Source organism: Frieseomelitta varia, unplaced genomic scaffold, assembly GCF_011392965.1.
Source record: "Frieseomelitta varia isolate USP_RPSP 00005682 unplaced genomic scaffold, Fvar_1.2 scaffold_930, whole genome shotgun sequence".
NCBI classification, from domain to species: Eukaryota; Metazoa; Arthropoda; class Insecta; order Hymenoptera; family Apidae; genus Frieseomelitta; species Frieseomelitta varia.
The window spans coordinates 134,908-150,284 of record NW_025110735.1 but is presented as its reverse complement, the minus strand read 5'-3'; the positions used below and the strand labels follow the sequence as shown (position 1 = coordinate 150,284).

General features: G+C 28.6%; 6 protein-coding genes across 13 annotated transcripts in view; 3 read left to right on the top strand and 3 right to left on the bottom strand.

The window, feature by feature from the left end:
* Nucleotides 1-84: 84 nt before the first annotated feature.
* LOC122537780 (adenosine 3'-phospho 5'-phosphosulfate transporter 1-like) lies at nucleotides 85-2,639 on the bottom strand. The gene is made up of 8 exons (XM_043671334.1): nucleotides 2,455-2,639; nucleotides 2,080-2,288; nucleotides 1,804-2,012; nucleotides 1,383-1,607; nucleotides 1,159-1,309; nucleotides 877-1,088; nucleotides 678-803; nucleotides 85-605 (listed from the first exon to the last, which is right to left on the bottom strand). Exons 1-8 carry the CDS (start codon nucleotides 2,484-2,486, stop codon nucleotides 438-440), a joined length of 1,332 nt encoding a protein of 443 aa, XP_043527269.1. The 5' UTR covers nucleotides 2,487-2,639; the 3' UTR covers nucleotides 85-437.
* A 551-nt stretch (nucleotides 2,640-3,190) lies between these two features.
* On the bottom strand, nucleotides 3,191-8,379 carry LOC122537783 (protein immune deficiency). Of its 4 annotated transcripts, none has more exons than XM_043671337.1 (7): nucleotides 8,228-8,379; nucleotides 7,752-7,852; nucleotides 7,509-7,624; nucleotides 6,833-7,310; nucleotides 6,424-6,755; nucleotides 6,228-6,354; nucleotides 3,191-3,264 (listed from the first exon to the last, which is right to left on the bottom strand). In XM_043671337.1, exons 4-7 carry the CDS (start codon nucleotides 7,179-7,181, stop codon nucleotides 3,206-3,208), a joined length of 867 nt encoding a protein of 288 aa, XP_043527272.1. In that variant the 5' UTR covers nucleotides 7,182-7,310; nucleotides 7,509-7,624; nucleotides 7,752-7,852; nucleotides 8,228-8,379; the 3' UTR covers nucleotides 3,191-3,205. The 4 variants fall into 4 exon arrangements, with proteins under 4 accessions (XP_043527272.1, XP_043527273.1, XP_043527274.1 ...); XM_043671338.1 differs by having other exon boundaries at nucleotides 6,833-7,227; nucleotides 8,228-8,378; XM_043671340.1 differs by lacking the exon at nucleotides 3,191-3,264 and adding an exon at nucleotides 5,643-5,895 and having other exon boundaries at nucleotides 8,228-8,378.
* On the top strand, nucleotides 3,219-4,604 carry LOC122537787 (deoxynucleoside kinase). The gene is made up of 4 exons (XM_043671344.1): nucleotides 3,219-3,369; nucleotides 3,689-3,885; nucleotides 4,000-4,249; nucleotides 4,327-4,604. Exons 1-4 carry the CDS (start codon nucleotides 3,357-3,359, stop codon nucleotides 4,599-4,601), a joined length of 735 nt encoding a protein of 244 aa, XP_043527279.1. The 5' UTR covers nucleotides 3,219-3,356; the 3' UTR covers nucleotides 4,602-4,604.
* An 18-nt stretch (nucleotides 8,380-8,397) lies between the features above and the next one.
* Nucleotides 8,398-9,802, top strand: LOC122537782. Its single transcript, XM_043671336.1, has 4 exons — nucleotides 8,398-8,666; nucleotides 8,739-9,146; nucleotides 9,220-9,404; nucleotides 9,474-9,802. The coding sequence occupies exons 1-4, from the start codon at nucleotides 8,535-8,537 to the stop codon at nucleotides 9,757-9,759; spliced, it is 1,011 nt and encodes a 336-aa protein (XP_043527271.1). The 5' UTR covers nucleotides 8,398-8,534; the 3' UTR covers nucleotides 9,760-9,802.
* Nucleotides 9,803-9,852: 50 nt separating this feature from the next.
* LOC122537786 (protein C1orf43 homolog) lies at nucleotides 9,853-11,694 on the top strand. 2 transcript variants are annotated; one of them, XR_006308688.1, is made up of 5 exons: nucleotides 9,853-10,068; nucleotides 10,275-10,431; nucleotides 10,496-10,715; nucleotides 10,814-11,088; nucleotides 11,174-11,694. XR_006308688.1 is itself a non-coding variant. In XM_043671342.1 (4 exons), the coding sequence occupies exons 1-4, from the start codon at nucleotides 9,895-9,897 to the stop codon at nucleotides 11,004-11,006; spliced, it is 744 nt and encodes a 247-aa protein (XP_043527277.1). In that variant the 5' UTR covers nucleotides 9,853-9,894; the 3' UTR covers nucleotides 11,007-11,123. The 2 variants fall into 2 exon arrangements, 1 of the variants encoding a protein (XP_043527277.1); XM_043671342.1 differs by lacking the exon at nucleotides 11,174-11,694 and having other exon boundaries at nucleotides 10,814-11,123.
* Nucleotides 11,002-15,377, bottom strand: part of LOC122537769 (focadhesin) — a 6,232-nt gene continuing 1,856 nt past the window's right edge. For 2 of the 4 annotated variants that reach the window (XM_043671260.1, XM_043671261.1), the window contains exons 3-9: nucleotides 15,255-15,323; nucleotides 15,023-15,177; nucleotides 14,752-14,949; nucleotides 14,186-14,634; nucleotides 11,925-14,112; nucleotides 11,527-11,842; nucleotides 11,002-11,385 (exon numbers count right to left, since the gene is read on the bottom strand). In XM_043671260.1, coding sequence (XP_043527195.1) covers nucleotides 11,233-11,385; nucleotides 11,527-11,842; nucleotides 11,925-14,112; nucleotides 14,186-14,634; nucleotides 14,752-14,949; nucleotides 15,023-15,177; nucleotides 15,255-15,323 — 3,528 coding nt within the window. In that variant the 3' untranslated portion in view covers nucleotides 11,002-11,232. Of the gene's footprint in view, nucleotides 11,386-11,526; nucleotides 11,843-11,924; nucleotides 14,113-14,185; nucleotides 14,635-14,751; nucleotides 14,950-15,022; nucleotides 15,178-15,254; nucleotides 15,324-15,377 lie in introns of those variants that run through there. The other 2 variants (XM_043671262.1, XM_043671263.1) reach the window with 2 other exon arrangements.

Genomic DNA, 15,377 nt, shown 5'->3' with positions numbered 1-15,377 from the left:
AAAATACATAGACATTCTTTATAAATTAACTTTGTACACAATAAATCGTATAATCAATTTTTTTTTTATTAATTCCTTGTAAAAGTGACATGTTTTGTCTATAATAAAATAAATATTTCTTGAATAAATAATGCATTTTTTGATTTAATTATTTTTAATATATATATATGTATATATGTATATTTTAAAAGTACTCAAAAGTTTTAAAAGTTTTCATTATGAAACTGAATTACAAATTCAGAGAATTAAAAAACTGAATGTTTAAATTGATTATTTTCTCTAATGCTCCTAAAATATATGAAAATTGCCGAAATATTATAATCAATGTTCGATATAAATTAATCTCTTTTTTGCAACTAGAAAACAAATTTTATATGCATTTAAAAAAAAACTTTTAAATTTAATAGAATTTGTACCTATGTTTTTTGTTTCTCTAATTAATCTTTTATACTATTTGCCGCAGCCCTACGTCTTCTTATTGCACGTAATCGATTGTTACAATATATTCGTAAGAATACCGAACCAAATACTAGTAGAATACCAATAATACCGATAATTGTTACGCGATGATGATACATCAAACAAGATAACAATATAGCCAAACCCTGAAAAGAGAAAAACATGAAATATTTTAGATTTCTTATATTATTAATAGTAACATACGAAAAAATAATAACCTGTCGTATAGTCATCATAATGACAAATGTTACTGGGCCGAATTTAGAAATTGTATAAAAGATATATAATTGACCACTTGCAGAACAAATTGATATAAGTGAGCAATCCACAATGAACCTAGGATACTGTGCAATAACAAGAATATTAAAGATATTTGAAATATATGTAGTTATGATTCTTTTTGTTAACTGAAATCACCTTTGTCATAAAAGAAAATATGAGAGGGAAACTAGATTGTTGAAATAAAGACATTGCAGTTAATAAACAGGAAAACATATTAACTACACACATCATTTGCACACTTGTTGCACCGTACTCCACAAATAATGCACTTTGCCAGGTACTTGTAAAACTATCTAATAATAAATAGCCTCCTAAGAGAATAATACCAGATACAGTAGTAGCTCCATCTAAAAATATTAAAACAATTACAAAAGAAAAAATTGTAGATTTACATTAAAATAACAAAAGAATGCTTACCATTTTTGTAATCTGAACTATCTAACATGAATAATGTCATTCCAATAGAAATGAGTACAGCTGTAACATATTCATAATATTCATATGTGGTATGTGAAATTATTTTCCCCATTATCATTACTGGGATTATTTTTGAAGCTTTTGCCAATACCTAAAATGTATACAATTATTGAAAGAAATTCCCAACTCAAGAAATAAAGACAAAATGTCAAACAAACAATTACCTGTGTCGGGAAACTGACATACTTTAAAGCTTCATATTGACACCAACTACTCATAATATTTGATAAGGAACAAAATACATACTTATAAAGAGGTGCTTTATGTTGTGGTTGTCTTTGAAATATTAAATACAACCCTGACATTAAAAATGCAAGAATTCGATTTACAAATACTAAAAATTGTGAATCTTGGAAACGATCCTTGTTACCAGCAACATCTTCATATTCCTGAAAAATTAAATATATTCATATTAAAGACATTTTGGTTAAGAAACATAACAGAATTACATTAAATTAAACTAGATCTGTACTTATAAAATATATATATTATATATATATATATATCCATATTTATGTTTAAGAAAATACAACTGCAAATTCAAAACTTTGTTTCATTACATTGTATTTATTAAATAGATTATACCTGAGTCATTATTTTTTCTTGTAAGTAACCCCATGTTAAATAACTAATTTGCAATCCAAAGAAACAATACAGGAGTAATAAAGCATCTTGTGTAAAAGTACGTTGGCTATGATTTGATGGCGCAGATGTGTAAGAAGAAGAATCCAATAATCCTGTCTCACAATTTCCCACAAAACATAAATGTACTAGCTTGGGTATACATCCTTTTCCTATTGGAAAAATCACATAGTTTCAAACAAAAGTTAATAAATTCAACTAATATATCCTGTTACTTACCTCCTCTTTGAATATATTTAGTATGACGAACATATTTATATATCAGGCAACCTGGCAATAATACAGTAGCATAACTCAATAAATTTAAACATAATTTGATAATCCAATTGTAGGAAGAAGTTTTTAAAAAATTATCTCCAGTGTTCACAAGGGATTTAATGATTTCACTAGCTCCAAATATAAGGCTTACTGAAAGTAGTAGCAAAATGCTACAGAAAAAATTATTAACAAATGAAAAGTATGATCCAACAGTTTTATTTATTTGTATTACATTTTCTAACAGAAAAAGAGAGAGGAAGAAGAAAAGAAGAAGAGAAATAAAAAGAGAATCATAATGTTTATGACTGTTAAAACAATTTCGTGTTTTGAACTTACCATATTACAATATCGCCCAAAAAATTTCGCATTGTTCTAATTATAATAGAATTTCGGTAAATTATGATTACGAATTAACTGATTGTTTCATAATTTTGCTTCCCAACGTCAACTATTTTATTGCATCTAAAAGTATTATAATAATTTGCAACTAATACTGTACTACATGATGCGTGGACGTTTAACACAGTATTATTTATATCATTTCTAGAAATTCATTTAAAAATATAGAATTCATTAAAAAATTAATAATAAAAAATATTTTGTATAATACTCTGATTAATAATTCAAAGATATCTAAAAGTATTTTTGTAAATCATTATTTAAAGTATATGTCAATTGCATTTTCCTAACAAGTGATATAACAAACTCATATCTGTTGATAAACTATATATATATATATATATATACACATACCACAAAATGCATATGATACACTACTATTGATTGTTTCTTTTTTTTTGTCTAAGAAATTTGACAATTTAATGTATTTTAGCGTGTAATTATATATTTTATTTTATTTTTTACCAATGATAGGATATATTTATTTCTCTTAATTGATAATAAATAATGAATAAATGAAAAACATCTACTGTTTCAGATACATTATTTTTTGTAATAAAAATAATACATCTGTATGTCTGTATTCGATATTAGAAATATGATAAAATAATATTTTAACATGTGCAATATGACATTTGTCCAATTATACTGCATGTACTATCACAATTTTAGTCGTTGGTATGTCAATCTATGATAGAACTGCATAGTGGTCTATGATGGAACTTGCACACAATACAAGAAAATTATCTGATGAAGAAAAATATAAATATAAAGTTTAATGTCTTATGATGTAATTTTATTTGTAAATAATTTTTATTAATAACAAAAATTACATAATCATGATTTCGCTAGGTAAGTTTCAATTGGATAAAATAAAAGGTATAAAGGTAACATGACGAATCCCAAGTTACGACGCTACTATTTCTTGAGAGAAGGGATAGTTTTATCCCCTCCTCTGAAAGATTTTAGCGGGAATTCACGTGAAAAATGTATTAAGTCTTATATACGTTTAACGTATGATATCTTTTAATCATTAACATGTATATGAAGATCAATCAGTGTGTAAAGTTTTGTATTTTATATAAAGAAAAAAATATTTTATATAAAATAACTTTTATATAGAAAAACAACATAATAGAAAAGTAAATATATTTTTGTATTTTTCCCCAAGTCAAAACTTTGGTTGTGTTAACAAAAATGACCAGCCCCGCCTGCAAATTGTATAAAAGACCATTTACAGTATGTATAGAGGGTAATATAGGAAGTGGTAAAACAACATTCTTAAGTCATTTTAAACAATTTGATAATACAACTGTTTTACAAGAACCAGTAGAACTTTGGCGTAATGTTGCTGGAACGAATTTATTGGTAAGATTATTTATAATCATTATTGGTGAAATCTTTGAATATAATTTATTGTTGTTTTTACATAGTCATCTGAAAATTATATGACATTAATAAATATTTGTTTAAAATGTTTAGGAATTAATGTACACGGATCCTAAACGCTATAGCTTTTTGTTTCAATCATATGTACAATTAACAATGCTGCAACTTCATACGTACAAATCTGCAATGCCTTATAAGATTATGGAAAGATCAGTATTTAGCGCAAGATGTTTCATAGAAAACATGAAACGCACAAAACTATTGGAGGATGTAGAAGTAGTGGTTCTAGAAGATTGGTATGATTGGTGCATACAGAATGCCAATATAGTAACAGATTTAATAGGTATGTTATCATAAACAATGCAATATAAATTATCTATTTTTATTTGACAGTAATCAGTTATATTTACATTAATATAGTTTATTTGAGAACATCACCAGATGTTGTATATAATAGAATGAAAACAAGAGCAAGAAAAGAAGAAAATTCTGTATCATTAGAATATTTATACCAACTTCATAATATTCATGATGAGTGGCTTTATGATCAAACATTATTTAATTTACCAGCACCAGTTTTAGTAATAGATGGAAACAAAAGTTTAGAAGAAATGGTCATACAATTTGAAAACTGTAAAAATTTAATTTTCAATAGAAAAAAAGAAAAGAATTGGAACGGAAAAAAAATTTTGTAAATACTTCTTGTATATCTTTCAATTGTATTACTTTTTTTAAGTTTCTTATATTAGTATATATCATATCAGTAGAGGTGTGCAAGAACCCGAAATATTGGGTCAGGGACACAAAATTTTTTCGGGATCGGAACAGGTACCAGAAAATTTCGAGAGTCTCGAATTTATCGGAATTTCTGAAAGAGTTGGGATTTGGAAATGGAAGGTCGCAGATCTAGAATCATCATTCGAGCAATTCCTTCTGTTATATCTTTTGGTTTAACAATCTTTCGCGTATCATTCTGTACATGTCACAAATTTTATATTGATTCAATTTCTTTTCTAGTACATTTAGTAATGCATATGCTTCAAATGGCGTAATAAACCAATAATATTTGCATATTTAGTTTTAAATTCATGGTGACCATGCGTGCATTCCGCCTTTGTATCATCTTTTTCTTGAAAATGTTCTCAAAAAAAAAAAAAAACTTATCTTTACCTTCTTCTTTTGCGCGATATCTTCTGCACTACTTCCTGCTACCACAACTTTACTCTCACTATCACTCGACGTTGGTTTTAAAGATTTTTAGTCTTTATTAAATTCACAGAGATTTTGAAATATACGTCTGACCTCCCCGAGTCTCTCAGCGATACTGTTCAGCAGCGTACATAATGTCCAAGAACTGAGCACGCAGTCACACGTTCGTTTACATCAGGTCACACGATTCTTAGAATTCGTGTTTCCAATAACTTCAAGACAGAAGAAATTGAACTGTATATTTACATATTTTGTAGGCTGCTAAATAGCATCGTAGAGTAGTTCGAGAAACGGTAGCCGGGTTCTCAAAATTTTCGGGACCCGACCCGACGCGACTCGACCTTTTCCCGACTGGTCCCGACCATCGGGTTCTCGCACATCCCTACATATCAAGTATATGTTAACTTAATTTTAGATTTTCTAAAATAGTACAATATAATGGATGTAAGAATATATTTGTATTCAGATAAAGACAAAAAGAAACATTTAATATTCATACTTAATAGTTTTGTAATATAATTACATGTAAATTTTAAATAATTGCATTTAAAAAGAAGATGCACTTCTGAACATTATACAGTGAGAGATTTTATGTAATTATTAATGCAAAACTATATAAATGATTGTTTTGTGCGAAGCACATATCGATAGATAATAGGCCATTGATAATCATAAGAATAAAATAACTATTTGAAATACCTGTGTGTTTAAATCTGTTATGTTGCTACTGCAACTTTATTCTGAAGTGCCTTTGTCACTTATGGTATTTTAGATTGATATCTGTATTAATTGTATGTTATTCAACAAGAAAGAATTAGTTAAATATATTGAAACATAATGAATATATGTGATTGTAAAGATCATATCATTCATTACGATTTATTTATTAAAATAACAGGTTTATAGAATATATATTATAAATAGAAACAGAAGTCAACTTTTTATACTATTATACTATTATTATTATAAAACAACTTGGATATAAAGATAATTTTTGTTTTTAATTTAAAAATATAAAAATATAACAATAAATTTGCGTATATTCGATTAAAAAATAAATTGTTCAAAAATTTATTGTTACAAAGAAACATAGAAACATTATAGCGACTTACTGCGAGCAGAAGCTAATAGTATTGCGCAATCATATTCTTTACAAATCCATAAGATGTTTATCAAATTTCCAATGTTTGCATTTTTTGTGTTAGCTCGTTTCCAGTCAAGAAATAGCTGATAAATTACCTAAGAATATAACCATTAATACAGACATTCGCGATAATATATAGAAAAGAATATTGTAATTAAATTTACTTCGCTTATGCCTCTGAATTTATAATTTTCTTCAAATTGTTCAATCTGACCCTCTGAATATAACAGCTTCCTAGCGACGTCTCTCCAACCATGTCCAATATAAGTTTTAATCGTAAATATATCATCTAAGGTAATTTCGTCAGTGCAAACACACAAGCGTTCTACTTCTGCTGGCATTTGTCGAATTTTTTTTGAGCATAGCTCTTCTGTTGCTTTAACATGACCATTAGCAAATTGATTAATATTACAAATATAACTAGTCCTCGAACCAATTTTTACACCGTTTGAATTAATTATATTATAATTCACTACACGCGTTCTCTCTCCTTGTGCTGAAAGTAAAAAATAATCACTTCAGTATGAGCAAATGTGATTTCTTTTAATAAATGAATGAATGAACAATACTTACAATGTTTGTGTTGTTTCGACTTTGTTTTCGTTTTAACATTCGGTATTTTACGTTCATTTGCATTCTGTGAAGAAGCTTTTGTATCATTTAGATCTTGCTCTTTGGTAGAAGATTTAGTATTTGTAATAGGTGCTGCGTTATTTTTTTCAGACGATGTTACATTTTGTTCTAACTGTGCTTCTGAAGTGATAGAAACAGATTCAAACTTCGTTGTTTTCGGTTCATCATCGTTAACTGTATTTGATTCTAGATTGTGCGTATATCCCTCGACTGGTATTCGCGGTGGGTCAGGTTTTGCATCGGTTGTTAACATATGAAATCGATGAGACAAATTTGAAAGAATTGGCATTTTCTTCGAAAATTTAAATAGTCGTTTCCTCGTGTTATCTATTTTTCTATAATGGAAGTATCATAATATGAATTCTATATTTTCATTATCATTGCATTTGATGAATGTGTGATTTATGATGATTAATCTCTGAAACAAATATAAACATAAAGCAGACTCCAAAAAAAAGCAAAAGCGTGAATGTAACAAATTATACATCCGTTTGTTAATTTCTTGATTTACGTGCTAATATAATTTTTATAATTGTATATATTTTAATTTTTATAAAAATAAATGATACAAAGATTTCAATTCAGATATTTTTTTTATATAGATTTATACTCTTACCTTTTTTCTCTTGGATATCTGAATCAAGTTAAGGAAAACTGAGCAGGAAACTACTTTACTATTTTGCAAGATCTTTATCTCCTTATCATGGATGCATTAGACTATGCCGACAGTATCTAGAATACCAATATTTATAACAATTATGTACGTGTTACTGTACAAATTGTCGTTAGTAGTATAGAAAAGTAATAGAAGAGAAATGAAATGAAAAATGAAATAGATTCCGTTATTAAAAATACTAACCACATGAGTGTGAATTTTAATGACTAAATGTCGGGTTTCTGGCTGGTAAATCGGACGATCTCGGGTTTTCCAGAAGCGAAAGTTCATGACAAACGATATCGCTAGAAATAATTAGCAACGCAGATCAGCTGAATAATTAATTTTCAAGCAGATAATTATTTCTTTTTATTATTTGTAATATTCTTGTAGTCATTTAATTTATTCTTATGAATTATGTTCGAAACAAAGGAGCAATGCAATTTCGAATAATGACTATAGCTTATCAACCTCTAGAAACAACAAAAGCGCAGAATTCTTCAGAAATCACGTTTAATATTAAGAAGTATCATTTTTCTTTTATTAATTACAACATCTCCGAATGATGTAAAATATTTTCAAACAAGATATTTATATATGTGTATTTATATATATTTATATATTTTAAAATAAGATTTTCTTATTTAAAATATTCAAATTAATTTAATTTAAAGACTTACAGTTTCTCGATTTTTATACATTTTTTGGCTGATGGATATCTTTTCACTGTTTCGAAAAAAAGTTATACTCGTTCTTGACAATATTGCTTCTAAATAAAATTTGTTAGCGCGCACAGTCACGGATCAGATTGTATGAATTGACCAAGCCTGGGATTTCGTTATATACCTCGTCTGTGGTTAGGTCTATTCATTTACCTCGTCTGTGGCACAGTTTTTTTTTTTTTTTTGTTACCCTCACTGTTGTCATAAAGACACTCATTGTCAGTGTAACAAATTTTTATTTCTAAGTTGATTTGTTGTTAAGAAGATGAATCAGGAGAATATTTTAAAAAATTATATATTGTCTCAGTATTCCATGGAGAAATTGGCAGTAATAAAAAAAAAATTAAGTAAAAGTATACTTGAAGCTGACCCTTGGTGGCGAATAATAAATCAAATCGTTAGTATGGAAAGAAGTAATTAAAGTAGTATTTAAAGAAAATCATATTGAAACTTATATCATCTGACGTAGAAAAAAGAAGTAACAGATGAAGAAAGTATAGAAGAAGCCTCAAGTAGTAATGATGAAGATTGTAATGATATTTTATCAAGACACCAGACACCAGATCAACTTTCATCTACTCAATTTTATTTTACACAACCAGATAAATCCTTTAATACAGGCACTCAGCAGGAGCATATATCGAAGCTTGATATCACAGAATGCCTTTTCGAAGAATTAGAATGTCCTAATGGAAAGCTGGATTTGAATCAATTAGAAAATTTAACAGAGACAGAATGTCTAAAAATAGTATGTGATTTAGAAAAAAGATTAAATACTATAGGTACATACAATTTATGTTGTTCTATGAATAATATGACTTTGAACCAAAGAATTAAATATGTACAAATTTTTTATACTCATTTAGTATTACCAAAGGTAAAATTTGATATAAGAATTAGGTTGTATAATATTTTACATACAATTATATATTAATTGAATATTGTTGCAGATTATTGCTTTAGAAGAACCTTCCAGATTACTTTTATCTGCTTTAGTAGAAAGCACTCAAAAATTTCCAAATGATATTCAGCAATTTATTTTTATTCCTCTTTTAAATGTTGATTTAACAGACACAACAATTATTGATGGTATAGTAAATACTTTCGAACCTGAAAGACATATTATTCTTATTGCGTAAGTACTGATTTTATTATTAATCAATCAGATTTTAAAAAGAATATTAACAATTGATAATTTTTATAGAAAATATTTATCATACGTGAAAGAACTTAAATCATGGCATCTATCTTTTCTACACACTTTGATTACTACTACAACAGATATTACACTAAATGACAAACTCGTACAATTATTATCTGAGAAAGCAGTTGATTTTGCCAAGGATAAAAGTTTCGGAAAGCTTGTATTATCATTTATAAAGTCAAATATTAAATTTTCAAATGAACAAAAGGAATTATTGTGGGAAATAGCCAATATTAATCAGACATTGTATAAGAAACCTATGCAAAATATACTAAAATCTATGTAATTTATACAAATGCTACAAAATATAAAAAATTTTATTATGAAAAGTTGTATTTTTTCTACAATTATTCTTATTTTAAAGTAATTAAAAGTAATCAAAATATAAAACGCGTGCGCATAGTACGCTTGAAACTTGTATATGAATAATACTATCATGACAGAAGAACTTTCCGGTGTAACTATAGTGATTTTCATCGCTGTTGGAGTCTTAACGATATTATTGTTGTTTATATTCGGAAAACGACAAATTATGAGATTTGCATTACGATCACGTCGCGGTCCTCATATCCCTATCGGACACGATGCACGAAAGGTATAAAATTGAGGTTAAGTTACTTGTGTATATGTACATGCATATTCAAGTATATGTATTATCCATATACAAAATATAATATTTATTTTAAGATAAAAACTATTTTAAAAATTACACTATCTAATTATTCAATATTTTCAATACATTTATATGCACACACACATACACATATATATATGAGTCAAAACATACTTTCAATTGTTTAGTCACTGAAGAAGGAGATTGAAAGACGAATAGAAGTAATACCAAGAATTCAGTATGAACCACAGCTTATTAGTGATCCAAGGCTTATTTTAACTTCACGGGGACAGGTTCCACCACATTATTATAGATTAAAAGCTGTAGATGATGTTAAGACCTTAGGTAATTGTTTGTTATGACAAACAAAATCTTTATGTTTAAACTGATTTTTGATCATCTTTTATAGAAGCTGAAATTACTAAATATGATAATTGCTTAAAAAGACATCCATCTGAAAATTTACGAGCATATTTACTTGCCGTATTGGCAACACCATTGAATGGAAGTGGCCAAAGATTAATTCACCAATTCTGCGATTTATATGAACATGCGCGACACGATCCTACTGAGTTTGGAGATGAGGAATATCAAGTATATACTCGTTTATTTCTTAAATTAATGGATGCGTGAGTATAATTCATTTTAACTATGAAGTGAAAGTTTGAAAATCATAACATGTCTTACCATAGTATGATAAATGAAATGTTCTCAAATATTTTTATAGAGCTCGTTTATTGAAATCATATCCTAGCAGTAGAAAATCTAGTCCAAGTCGTACGCCTATAAAGAAAAACATTGAGACGAAACGGAACATATTGGAACCCAAAATGAAACTGCTCGATGATCAAACATTGACTGGATCACGTCCGAATACATTAACAGTGATGATGCTGGATAATAGTGAAACATCTGTTTAGCATTATGAAAATCGTCACATACAGCATATGTGACGAAATATTTATTCGTAATTGTTGATTTTCACATTATATGGAATTGCAAGTAAGTGAAATACATCATTAACTTTTGTTTCAATGGTATTCCATAAATGTGCTTTTCTCTTTAATTTCGTATCTTAAATTTGCAGTAACAAACACATTTTGCGATAGAAATTATTTCTATCCAATATACATATACAACTTGCGATTAAATACCGATGTCAGTTTTAATCGATAAATATTTAGTCCATACATTTTTATAATATGGATTATGTCTTAAGCAAATCAATGCTCGATGAAACGTGTATTTATATGTATTAGAAATATTACTTGTTCTCATATAATTTAACCATTCCATTACCTAAAAGATACATAATATTTTTAATAGACTGTTAATTCTGGAGTAACTGTATAACTTTCATTGGAAATATGTTAATTTGTTAAATTATTACTCACACTAAGTTAGATTATTTTGTAAAGAAATAAAAATAATCGTGAATACCTGTGGAATTGCATGTTTCCAATCCTCTCTATTGGAAAGAACCATTAGAGCTTGAGGAAATAATTTTGTTCTGACATTTTGTGATTTAATTATTACATCTTGTTTCATTAACATGGAATCTATGCCAGATAAACTAACAATAGAGATAAATAAAATATTACAATAGAATTGTATTTTATCATTGTAATTTTGCGATGATTCCATTAAAAATCCTTGAACCTGCGTCATAAGATCTAGAATCCAATTTGAATTTGATCTTTCGAAATGCATATTCGTTTGTACTTTTTGTATAATTTCGAGAAAATATGTTTGTACACTTTAACGAAAAATATTAAGATACATATTTACTTGTGCGTTCAGTATAGGTATAAAATTACAATAACGATCAAGAATTTTACCTGGATGTAGAAGTAACAGTTTCATCGATGATTTCATTCAACCATGTTAAGGGAGCTTCGGTATTAGATTTCCTTAAAGTCAATTCGGCTCTGATCGCGATTGCATTCTTTAATTTACTGGACATTGTTTCCCACCATACTTTAGGAGACGTCATTCTTTCCAATTGCTTCATTGGTAATTCCAAAACTGCTGTGAAGTAAGAACTAAACCGATCGCATGTTAAATCTATTTTGTTCAGAAGTTCTTCCAATATAATAGAAAGCAGTGTAGAATTAGCATGGCATACTTCTGAATTTCTTAATGTCTGAGCATATGAAGTCATGATGCAATGAAACAACTCTGTCGAATTTTCATCATTAACGTTCATTTTTTCAATTACATGTCCTAACGTAGTTTCTAAGAATGGTTTAATAATATTTGGTTGTACAGCTTGACACAAATCTTCAAGATTTAAATATAATATAGAATGCTCATTGTCCTCCCAAGCGAAATCTTCTGCATTGTTTATAGATTTGTACGTTGATAAATAATTTTCTACAAAAGATTTTGAAGATAAAGATATCGTCGCATGATGACACGCGATAGAAAGAGTATATTTTTTTGCTTCAGCCGACAGGTCAAAAGTATTCTTTAGAAAACTCCAATTCATATTGGGTAATGGTTTTGGATATTTATGAGCAAATATTCGCAAACATTCCGTAATTATACGATGATTGTTCGAATCGGATTTATCAGATTTCCTCAAATATTCACCGACCGCTCTGATTACGCTTTTTTCTGGTAGATACTTAAAGTTCTGCGGTTCTCCTTGAGGCCACATATAAATGCCGGATCGGAAGTTGCTTACCTCTTCTGTTATGAAGGAAATTAAAAGATTACCAGCTGCTGGTAAAGCCATTTTATTTATATTTTGAAGCATTTGAATCCAACAAATACTAGGTATGTACGGAAGCACATCTTCTGGCTTTTTCATCTCTTCGGTCGCTGTTTTCGCATACGTTGCTGGTAATGCGAGATTACATCTAAATTCTGCAGGTAGTGTTTTCAAGGATAATTGTTCCAGATGATATGAAGCTAGAGCTTCAAGCGCAGAGTTGACTATTTTTACATCATTCCAAATTGCGTAATTCCATAATCTCGATACAATATCATCGATGATTTGATGGTGTTTTTCAAGGCATTCAGAAGGTGTGTAGAATGCCACATCACCGAGTAGTTTGCACAAACTTCTCAAAACAACAGACCGCTTCTCTTTTTCCATTTTCGGTGCTAGAACTTTCCACGTTGTGCAAATGTCTATTACGGATGCTTTACAAAGAGCAGAAATACATTCAAGCGCGAGCGCGCTTGCGGTTCCACCGTTCATACTCGTCGAACGATTCAATATCTGCAATATGAAAGGTATCAATTTTTCCCCATGTTCAGGATAATTTTCACAAATATATTTCGTGGCTCTTGCACAAGTCGCATCCGAATACCAGGAGAAATCGCTTTCCATCAATTTGATTATCGCAGTATAAAGAAATCTGTAACATCTTGGTTCTCTTTTCAATGCTTCCAGATATAGTTCTATCATAAAATATTTAAGTTGCTTGTCACCGTTTAATAATCCGTTCAAGGTATGATTAACAATCGGTACATTCTCTTTTACAATCATAAGCTCCGGTATAACTAGTAACAAACATTTGGATTTTGTACTGCTTTTACATTTAGTTAATTTGTGCAATATCAATGAAAGTACATGTGATCCGAAATTTTTCATTTCTTTGCTAACATTAACGAGAATGTTACAACACAGTTGAACTATCAATGGATCGTTTGACTGCAAAAGGAGACCGGATATCAATAGTTTACATTTGTCTTTTAAGTAAATCGATGCGCGTGACATATTATTCAACCATGATAATATATCATTCTGATTCCAGATATTCAAGCAATACACTAACTCCGTATAAAATTGAATGTATGGATCGGAATGGATGAAAACTGTAAAAAGTTTATTTGAGAATATCATCTCGTTATCGCACGTTAATCTTGTTTCTGTAAACATCTGGTTAGCTAAATCTCTCGCCGTGTCTAGTGCCGTAGAACATAATACAGACGGATATGCAATCCATTTTATAATAGTCGCTATCAAAGTGTTGAAGAATATATTGTTGTAAGACATTTTCTTTATTATTCTCACACCTGTAATATAATAAATTTATTACAACATGCATATTTAGAAAAATCGGTAAAAATCAAATTGGAAAACACTTACATATTTGCAAAGCACTATGCAAATAAATAGCTGGGCATAAAGTAATTACTTCTGCCATTAATGTTAACATGAGATTCCCTATATAGTTATCACAGTGGTCTATGATGAGAAATATAACATGAAAATTTGGTTCTGGATCAGAACCTTGTTTCAGTAATTGTATAGTCAAAGACACAATTATCGGTAATAAAGCTGTACAATATTCCCTATTTTTTTCTGAAAAAGCTTTTTCTGCAAGCTCTAAGATTCTATAGTTTGTATTTATGCAAGAATGATTTTCCGCTGTACACAGCCAAAATAAAATTTCCGTCTGCACATGTGAATTATATTTCGATTTAATTAACAGTTGCCAAACTTGTTGCATACAGCAATCCAACGAATTTGATGAAGGATTGCATAAAATATACAAAAATACTGGTCGTAACATTTTTATGCCATTGTTTTTAATCCTAAAATATAAAGAAATTATATACAACTATATATATACAACTATAAATACATGCACATGTCCAAGTATATATGTATAATATTTGTATACAAGTATATTTCTACATATAGATACATACCGGGTATCTTGATGATTGAGAATAAATGTCATTTGACTTAATATAGTCTGCCAACTATCTTTGTTTTGACTTAAAATCATAATAAAAGGGTGTTGTGGTGTATATAATGTAAACGGATATATAGTTTCATTTTTTGTACAGCGTTTTAAATCTAATATTAACAAATGACTTATGGTTGTTGTAGCAACCATATAATTTCTAAAATATGTGTCATGTTATAAAACAATATTAAAAAAGAAATGTTTCTCATAGAATAAATGAATTTCTATACTTTATAGAAGAGATACTCGAAATGAATGTAGATAATGCCTCATTAATGTCCCATAATCCATTTTCAACCAAAGCAATTAAAGCTTGACAGGCGGATATACTAAGCGTGACATTCGTACTATCCTTCTTTGTTAGTAATAACTTAAACTCGGGTATCTGTTTAAATCGAAAAATGAACAGAATTAGTAAATCAGAAAATTAAAAGTGAAGTATGATCATCGAACGTGCTTTACCTTTGAAATATGATCCGCTTGTTGCTCGCACTTTTTTTTCTTAATGGATTCGAAGAGTTTAGACGTTGCCTGCGTAGAAAGATACATTGGAATTAAATATAACATAAACACTTGCAAAAAAAA

Excerpts from the sequence above, each read along its gene's own strand:
- LOC122537780 (XM_043671334.1), bottom strand. The coding sequence starts at position 2,486 with ATGCGAAATTTTTTGGGCGATATTGTAATATG. Across the intron at positions 2,289-2,454 it reads TTGGGCGATATTGTAATATG|CATTTTGCTACTACTTTCAG; the intron begins GTAAGTTCAAAA and ends TTTTTTCTGTAG. Across the intron at positions 1,608-1,803 it reads AAGAAAAAATAATGACTCAG|GAATATGAAGATGTTGCTGG; the intron begins GTATAATCTATT and ends TTAATTTTTCAG.
- LOC122537787 (XM_043671344.1), top strand. Across the intron at positions 3,886-3,999 it reads TTGCTGGAACGAATTTATTG|GAATTAATGTACACGGATCC; the intron begins GTAAGATTATTT and ends TAAAATGTTTAG. Across the intron at positions 4,250-4,326 it reads TATAGTAACAGATTTAATAG|TTTATTTGAGAACATCACCA; the intron begins GTATGTTATCAT and ends ACATTAATATAG.
- LOC122537782 (XM_043671336.1), top strand. The coding sequence starts at position 8,535 with ATGAATCAGGAGAATATTTTAAAAAATTATATATTGTCTCAGTATTCC. Across the intron at positions 8,667-8,738 it reads GGCGAATAATAAATCAAATC|AAAAAAGAAGTAACAGATGA; the intron begins GTTAGTATGGAA and ends CATCTGACGTAG. Across the intron at positions 9,147-9,219 it reads CTCATTTAGTATTACCAAAG|ATTATTGCTTTAGAAGAACC; the intron begins GTAAAATTTGAT and ends ATATTGTTGCAG.
- LOC122537783 (XM_043671337.1), bottom strand. The coding sequence starts at position 7,181 with ATGCCAATTCTTTCAAATTTGTCTCATCGATTTCATATGTTAACAACC. Across the intron at positions 6,756-6,832 it reads GTCGAAACAACACAAACATT|CACAAGGAGAGAGAACGCGT; the intron begins GTAAGTATTGTT and ends TTTTACTTTCAG. Across the intron at positions 3,265-6,227 it reads ACTATTAGCTTCTGCTCGCA|ATAATTTTCTTGTATTGTGT; the intron begins GTAAGTCGCTAT and ends TTTCTTCATCAG.
- LOC122537786 (XM_043671342.1), top strand. The coding sequence starts at position 9,895 with ATGAATAATACTATCATGACAGAAGAACTTTCCGGTGTAACTATAGTG. Across the intron at positions 10,069-10,274 it reads TCGGACACGATGCACGAAAG|TCACTGAAGAAGGAGATTGA; the intron begins GTATAAAATTGA and ends TCAATTGTTTAG. Across the intron at positions 10,432-10,495 it reads AGATGATGTTAAGACCTTAG|AAGCTGAAATTACTAAATAT; the intron begins GTAATTGTTTGT and ends CATCTTTTATAG.